This window comes from Mizuhopecten yessoensis, unplaced genomic scaffold (genome assembly GCF_002113885.1).
Source record: "Mizuhopecten yessoensis strain PY_sf001 unplaced genomic scaffold, ASM211388v2 scaffold4373_2, whole genome shotgun sequence".
Lineage (NCBI taxonomy): Eukaryota > Metazoa > Mollusca > Bivalvia > Pectinida > Pectinidae > Mizuhopecten > Mizuhopecten yessoensis.
The window spans coordinates 26,064-35,408 of record NW_018405514.1 but is presented as its reverse complement, the minus strand read 5'-3'; the positions used below and the strand labels follow the sequence as shown (position 1 = coordinate 35,408).

At 34.2% G+C, this 9,345-nt stretch overlaps 1 protein-coding gene across 1 annotated transcript in view; it reads right to left on the bottom strand.

Annotated features, from left to right (window-relative positions):
* Nucleotides 1-8,714, bottom strand: part of LOC110448920 (sulfotransferase 1C2-like) — a 44,027-nt gene extending 35,313 nt beyond the window's left edge. Inside the window, exons 1-3 of the mRNA XM_021495431.1 lie at nucleotides 8,652-8,714; nucleotides 3,890-4,071; nucleotides 2,517-2,828 (exon numbers count right to left, since the gene is read on the bottom strand). Coding sequence (XP_021351106.1) covers nucleotides 2,517-2,828; nucleotides 3,890-4,061 — 484 coding nt within the window. The 5' untranslated portion in view covers nucleotides 4,062-4,071; nucleotides 8,652-8,714. The remainder of the gene's footprint in view (nucleotides 1-2,516; nucleotides 2,829-3,889; nucleotides 4,072-8,651) is intronic.
* Between the last annotated feature and the right edge of the window lie 631 nt (nucleotides 8,715-9,345).

Sequence of the window (9,345 nt, the reverse complement as noted above, 5' to 3'; positions counted from 1 at the left end):
TTACTTAATTTACACGGAAACTAAACAGACATAATTCCATTACACCTACTAACTCTACACGGAAACTAAACAGACATAAAACCACTACACTTACTAAATTTACACGTAAACTAAACAGACATAATACCACTACACTTACTAAATTTACAGGGAAACTAAACAGATATAATCGCACTACACTTACTAAATTTACAAGGACACTGAGCAGACATAATACCACTACACTTACTAAATTGACAAGGAAACTAAACAGACATAAAACCACTACACTTACTAAATTGACACGGAAACTAAACAGACATATAACCACTACACTTACTAAATTGACACGTAAACTAAACAGACATAATACCACTACACTTACTAAATCTACACGGAAACTAAACAGATATAATACCACTACACTTACTAAATTTACACGGAAACTAAGCAGACATAATACCACTACACTTACTAAATTGACACGGAAACTAAACAGACATAAAACCACTACACTTACTAAATTTACACGTAAACTAAACAAATATATTACCACTACACTTACTAAATTTACACGGAAACCAAACAGACACAATACCACTACACTTACTAAATTGACACGGAAACTAAACAGACATAAAACCACTACACTTACTAAATTTACACGTAAACTAAACAAATATATTACCACTACACTTACTAAATTTACACGGAAACCAAACAGACACAATACCACTACACTTACTAAATTGACACGGAAACTAAACAGACATAAAACCACTACACTTACTAAATTTACACGGAAACTAAACAGACATAATACCACTACACTTACTAAATCTATACGGAAACTAAACAGATATAATACCACTACACTTACTAAATTTATGTGGCAACTGAATAGGATTTACTACCACTTCACTGATTAAATTAACAAGGAAACTTAGCAGGTCTAAATATCACTACACATACTAAATTTGCTAGGAAACTTAACGAGACTTAATACTATTTCATTTAATAAATTTGCAAATGAATCTGAACAAGACTAAATGCCACTATCTTACTTACTGTTAAAGGAAACTGAACATGACTTAGTGTCATTACACTGACTAAATATACACTGAAAATGAATAAAATACCACTTACTTATTTACAGGGCCAATTAACTGTGGTATAAACCACAACAGCTACTTTATGTACTCAGCCACTGAACAGCGGTTAATACCAAAGAGCTTCCTAATTAAAGGGCGTCACAACATTGGATTTAAACTTGTTAAACTATTTATGTACCTAAGGGTGGTTATCACAACACCATCTACCTTACATACATATGTTGTGTGTGATGGAAGGAAAATTACAGTTGCCAAATTCACATCTGGGACCTCCGAACTCGCGACGGACACTACTTACTGACCATCCGAAAAACAAGCACATTTTAAAAACATTAAATTTCAAAATCATATGTTCCCAAAATGTTTCCAGTCATAGTGCCATCAAATATTTACACGTATTTGTTGTACACATATATTACGGTGATAGGGTATACAATGTACATATACTGTATGTGCTGTTAATGTGACAAAATGACATTTTATAGCAAACACAAAGGTATGTTTCCGGATTAAACAAGAGGCTGAGAGGGCCTGTATCGCTTACCTGTTTCTTTGTTATTTGAAACTAACATATAGGTAACTTCAGACCAAATTTGCAAACTAGAACATAAGATATTTTAACATCTCTCAAACGGTTCTTAGGATATTGTTGTTTGAAATTGTTTGACCTTTGAACTCATTACTGTAATAAAGAAAACGATTCACAAAGCTGGTCTACATAACATACCCAAGTATCATGACTCTAGACCATATGGTTCTTAAGATATTGTTGTTTGAAGATTTTAACATATTACAAACAGTTGACCCTTGTAACCGTGAAAGTAGGTCAAGGTCATTTTAATGAGGACATTTTATAGCACTCTATTCCAAGTTTTTAACCCTTGTTGACCTTTGACCCCTGACTAGAACTTAAAGTGAACCTTTGATCTCATTACTGTAATTAAGAAAAAGATTAGCACTGCTGGTGTACATAACATATCTAATTATTATGAGTCTAGTCCTGATGCTACTTTAAACATTGTTGTTTGAATTGTTTAACATATTCGACCTCTGTGACCTTCAAAGTAGGTCAAGTTTATAGCATGTCATCCCATTTACCTAATGGTCAAATGTCGTGACCCTAGGTCCTCCAGTTCTTCAGAAGAAGTCGTTTATAAGAAAAAGTTGACGGACGGACGACGGACGACGGACGACGCAGTACTGCTTGAAATCACCTGGCACATGCGAGCTAAAATTGCTAAAACTGCAAGTATGTGTATTTTGTTTTAATTAATACGCGAATATAATACCCAAACATAATATTTAATCAACAACTGAAAGGTTTTTTTGGAAATTAAGGAAATGTTACAAATTAAGTTTGCTATCAACAAAAAAAATTTCAAAGAGATTGGTTCACGATATAACAATGAATGAAAATAGCCTTACATTCATCTGATAGATAATACTTGAGGAAGCCGTCTAAAGTGCCTTCGTATGCCATATTCCTCATGCTTTTGAAGAATTTGTAATGAGACAGTGCTGAATCCTTGGGATTCCTCATAACCTGTATAAGTTTGATGTTGCCTCGTTTTGCCGCGTCAGGGATAAACGGGTATGTTGCATGAGTGTGATACATGCGCGGTGATGGCACCTTTTCAATATCGCTGATTGGATGACATTCCATCACAACCGGTGTTCCACTGTATTCCAAATTGTTTCCTCGTATCATCTGGACCATGTTGAAAACCCAGTGAGTTCCTGTCAATGCAAAACATTACATAATGACCGTTCCGAAGACAAAATCGGACGTGCAAGCGGTCTTGTATGCTTATACAGATCTGAACAACACTTTGCTCACAGTACATATACGCTGAGTCGTAAGATGTATTCTGCGAATAAGCATCAATGGTAATAATCCATATCTAGTAGTAATTGCTATGATTTTCAATGAACATCTCTCGTACCCTCACACTCGTTGTAATCGTGGATCATCTTTGAGAGCTATCCCTTCATTTTCAGACTACCGCCGACATATTTATGTTCTTCCCAGACTGTCTATTAGCCCTAAAGTTTTTGTAAAGAATTTTCCAGCTGCTATCTTCTAATAGCTTCTACAGGTAAAAGTTCTTCAAGATATAAGATACCTCTTTTATTAGACCAATACTTGAATATGGGGATGTAGTATGGGATAACTGTAGTAACCAAAATAAAAATATTCTTGAGTCAATCCAGATCGANAGACTCTATAGACTAGGAACAGTTTACAAATGCATATCATGCAAACATCTTTGATTCAGGCTTATTACAATTACATCACAAGTATTAACCATATTCTCCTAAACTACACCATGCAGGCTGGAGTTCGGGAACAGAATTACATCTGCTTTTACCCACTGCGTGTAGTGAAGGAGGCGACTAATGTGGGAACCTCCTGCAGAATTGGGGATTTGCTTTGGTTTCCTCTATTTGGGGACACAAAAGCGACCAAAGAAAATCTGCTGCACCCATTGCAATATTTGGGATCTTTGTCTTTCTTTCTACTTCTAACTACATTTTATTTCCTATCACATTGCTTGACACACCTCACTTTTGGCTTTAATGCCGAGCATTCGCCCGGGTAAGGAAGGCGATGGGTTCTGTCGAGGAAGGAAATGGATTCTGTCCCGAGGCCGGGACAAACCAAAGTCCTTAAACATGCTAGTTGTTATTCCCTGCTTAACGTTCAGCATTCAGGGGAATGGCAACAACTGGTTCCCCTTGAATTATCTTAGCTGTCAAATATGATGTTAAACAAAACTAAACCAACCCTCTTAAACTACCTGATTTAGGAAATGTGCATAGGAGAACATCGTCAGTCTGACCATTGTAAGCAGCAACCTCAGCTAGGTGATCACCGATATTTCCCAGAGTTTCTGGGTGGAATGGCCGCCCCTGGTAACGCTTATATTCTATTTTGTTGCCATATTCATCAACGATGTTGACAAGCTCCATCTCTTATTGTCTGAAACAATATTTTAAAACAATTCTTGTATGCAAAGAAGATCATAGATTATATCAGGTGGTATATCATACAATGCTTGTAGTCTGACTACAATAAATAATATATGAATCATCAGCATATCTCTGTTCTAGTAATAATGGTAGATAATATAATTAGTATACCTATATTGATACATAGTTGTGTACTTAAGTCAATGGTATTATTTGCCTTTCGATTTTCCTTTGACTGACTCTAAGCGTCAGTTCTATTTCCGCCAGTCCTTTCCACGAGCGAGATTTAATAACAATAAATGAAGCTGAGTTGTTTAGACAGGTCTCAATCCCATAATATTGAACTAGCGTTTGGGGAAAACTCTTATTTCTCACCGATACCAATTAATGGCTAAAATCGAGTATTCACTACATGTACACCTTAAACGAATGCTTTCTGGTCACTCGATGACTGATTTAGTCCAAGTAACATTGAACCATATTACCATATTTATGGACCCACGCCCATTCATAGTTACTGCAAATCTGCTTACTGACCATTATCATTAATCGATTGTGCTAGAACGTAATTTATAGATAGTCACATTTGACTTTCATTCTATGACATCAAATAGTTTCCTATGTACAGTGGGCGGAAGTATTGTTAGCAGGGGTAGTAAACACAGAAGGGCAATATTTGGAATGAGAAGAGTAGCTTAGGTTTGATTGAAACGCATGTACTTGACACAAAATGCTGGACATATGTAGATAGATTTTCATTTCTCTTTTTGTCTCGAGAAGTTTCTTTTCCGGTTGTGTGGAAAGGTATATACTCGACACAAAGTGCTTGACATAAATTATGAAGATAGTTTTGATTTTTTTTTTCTCAATTAGTTTAATGGTAATAAATAAAAAAAATGGTAATGATTAAAATAATTAATGGTAATAAATAAAAAAAAGGTTCCCCAATATGTATAAGCGCTTTTCTGTAAACATTTTCTGTATATGACACTGAACAAAAGCATGTTGAGCGGTTTCGTTTGCATGTCCACTGACACAAACGGACGAGTATGAAATTCAATAGATCGGCGAAGAGAAAGAGCTACATTGCAAATTGGTGCTGAAGTTTGGTTGATAGAACATTTTGACCCCCATTTAGATTTACGTATGTGTTGGTTGACTTTGCATTAGTGTCCTGATAAAATCAAAATTCTTAGAGTAGACGACAAATTGGAACTTTTCAGAATCAGGTGTTATAGAAGATCAGATCGTTATAGATGTTAATTTATTAAGCTGAGTATAGATAGAAGGATAATTAAAAGTCGGTAACAGAAGAATAAGCCGTTTACGATAGTGATTGTATGTTTCGTAAATTTGGTAGGCAGATAAGAGTAATGAAATACCGTCAGCAAAACGGCGAAGGAGGCCAGCAATAAATATATATCAGTATTACGGTTTATAAAAAATCGAAAATGTGAAGGGCCACGAACTAAGCTGGCTATATTGGACTTAGCAAGAGAAACAGATCGTTGTAGATATTTCGATTGAAGTTGGATTTTTGTCCAATATCTCCCTTTCAACTGCAATAACATCTGAAAATAAAACGGCGCACATGTCTCTCACAGGTACCAGGTCAATGAGCGAGATAAAAGTTAATTCAGTCGAGATGACCCCGCCGCTTGTTTCGTAGGTGTTTTTGCGATCTATTCGAGAGAGAAAAATTGGTTGGAAACCGAAACGTAAGTATTCATCATTCCGAAATGATATTATCTAGATAGAATATATAGTTAAACACGCAATATAATAGGAAGTTATTGTAATTTAAGAGTCTATTTCCTATAATATGATTTTTCAAAACAAGGAAAAAGTCAGTGTAATCCAAGAAGCTATTTGTCATAATATGATTTATAGAAACAAAAATAAGTCATAAATAAACAGAATATACATATACATTATGTACTGTATATACATAACAAAATACAGACATTTATCGCTAGATATATATGACTATGCTAATTAACTCTTCAACAGTGCATAAATTGATCAAGATAATCTAACTTGTTAATCCGTTCAATTGTTTTCGGCGACTACACGAATATTCACATTCCCGTACACTTTGTGAGTTAGCATAGATAACAAACTGATCTTGTACAATATTAGATCACATCACAGGGTCAGGTCAAAGTGTACCCTTTACCCAAAATACCAGGTACAACAGGCGGTTTTTATCGCAAGGTTTGTCAAATTTATAAGACAACGTCTGAGCTATAATTTATTTACAAACCAACGTCTGAACTATAATTGATTTAAAAACCAATGTCTGAGCTATATCATATTTGCAAGACAAAGTCTGAGCTATAATATATTATCATCACAAAGTTTGGCATATTGACAATACAAGGTCTACACTAAAACATATTTACATGCCCCGATTTGAAATATAATATATATACAGATAATGTCTGAACTATAATATATTCACAAGAAAACGTCTGGGCTATAGCATATTTGCAAGACCAAGTTTGAGCTATCACATAATTATTAACATGACCGGATTTTTCAAATATAATATGTTTAAAAGATCAGGTTAGTGCTATTATATATGAAAATCACAAGATTGGAGCTATAATATATCAACATCACAAGGTTGGAGCGATAATATATTAACAACACAAGGTGAGAGCTATTTAAGCATTGAACTGTGAACAGCGTATTGTCGCGTGCTGATTGGCAAACAAAGTAGTATTTTGAAATTTTAACAAACACTTCAATTTTATTCCACAATTCAGTATCAATACAATTGCGTATGATATTTCTATTGGGTGATTTAAGTTTATCAATATAACTCTGAGCTGAAAGTTATATTTGAAATTGTTTCGATTTTCCCCCGGAAAAAATTACGCGCATGGACAAATACAGTGAACACCGTAAATCCGACCTTGAACTCCACGAGGGAGTTATTTTTGGAAGTTAATTCGAACTTTTCTCTTTGCTCATTTTGTGAAGAATCCAGGCGTGAATGTATTTGTTGATTGTATGGGAACCTGACAACAGTCGGTAGATTCTATAACATCCTCGTTATTTGAAATGTCGTCAGAAACTGAGGAATGGTGGATGCGAGACGCGTGAAACTGATAGCGTTTGAAGTGAGTGATCTTGCGACGGAGCACAGGTTCGTTACAAATGTCTGAAATGTTTATGTGTGCTGTGACTCATATCAGTAGGTCTGTAACATATGTGTCAGTAGGTCTATATAATATGTGTATTTCAGACATTTATAACGAACCCCTGTTGATCAGTGCAGTGTAACAGACGATATTTCTGATACATGTTAATTGCATGAGCGTTAAAATTGTTTCCATTGCCGGCATTGGTGATTTCACCCGATGTGCATTTTGTACGATATTGCAGACATTGGTCTTGTTTTCGTTGTAATAAAAGTGTTTTTTATTTTATTTTTTATTTTGGACATAAATTTACAATGGCATTGTCAAATCTCACAATACCCAGCGATATTTCAGCAGCCGTCATGTTTATTTATATTGGATATTGTAGTTCCAGTCAGTGTTGTATTAATACGCTAAGAATTGTGTCTCGTGATGCATGGAAATTAAGTCCCATCAACGACACAGCTTTCAGAGAGGCTATATAGTGACAATGCCATGCAAATGTAAATATAATATATTAACATCAAAGTGTTTGAGCTATAATATATTAACATCACAAGGTTTGGTCTATAATATATCAACATCACAAGGTTTGAACTATAATATATCAACATCACAAGGTTTGAGCTATAATATATTAACAACACAAGGTTTGAGCTATAATATATCAACATCACAAGGTTTGAGCTATAATATATTAACATAACAAGGTTTGAACTATAATATATTAACAACACAAGGTGAGAGCTATAATTTATCAACATCACAAGGTTTGAGCTATAATATATTAACAACACAAGGTGAGAGCTATAATATATTAAAAGCACAAGGTTTGAGCTATACTATATTAAAATCACAAGGTTTGAGCTATAATATATTAACATCACAAGGTTTGAACTATAATATATTAACAACACAAGGTGAGAGCTATAAGATATCAACATCACAAGGTTTGAGCTATAGTATATTAACATCACATTGTTTGAGCTATAATATATTAACAACACAAGGTTTGAGCTATAATATATCAACATCACAAGGTTTGAGCTATAATATATTAACATCACAAGGTTTGAGCTATAATATATTAACAACACAATGTTTGAGCTATAATATATCAACATCACAATGTTTGAGCTATAATTTATCAACATCACAAGATTTGAGCTATGATATATTAACAACACAAGGTGAGAGCTATGATTTATTAACATCACAAGGTTTGAGCTATTATATTGTTATAACACAAGCTTTGAGCTACTATATTGTTATAACACAATGAAACAACGCAATATAACCCATACAGTGTGTACAGTATATACATATACATGGCGTCAACAGATCTGTACGCCAACAAAATATAGACATTTATCGTTAGATATATATGACTGTGCTAAATAACACATATCTACAACAGTGCATAATTTGAGCATGATAATCCTACCTGTTTACTCGTTCAATGGTATTTGGCGACTACACAAGTATTCACATTCCTGTACACTGTGTGAGTTAGCATAGATAACAAAATGACCTAGCACATGTTGCATGATAAAACAGTTATCATCAAACTACCAAAGTCGTGCCTACGCAAACTCACCGAGTCAGGTCAAGGTGTACCCTTTACCCAACATACGAGGTATAATAGGCTGTTTTATCACAATGTTTGTCATCGCCACAATAAAAGTATTACATACAATATTAATATTTCTACATTAAGATTTGAGCTATAATGTAATTACAAGACAAGGTCTTAGCTATAATATCTTTAAAACACATGGTTTAAACTATGATATATTTACAGCACAAAGTTGGAGTTGTTATATTACAACAATGGTTTGAGCTGTTATATTATTTCAACACAAGGTTTGAGCTAATATTTCATTACAACACAAGGTTTTAGCTAATATTTCATTACAACACAAGGTTTGAGCTGTCAAATTATTACAACACCCGGTTTGAGCCAATATTTCATTACAACACACGGTTTGAGCCAATATTTCATTACAACACACGGTTTTAGCTAATATTTTATTACAACACACGGTTTGATCTAATATTTCATTACAATACAAGGTTTGAGCTGTCAAATTATTACAACACACGGTTTGAGCTAATATTTCATTACAACACAAGGTTTG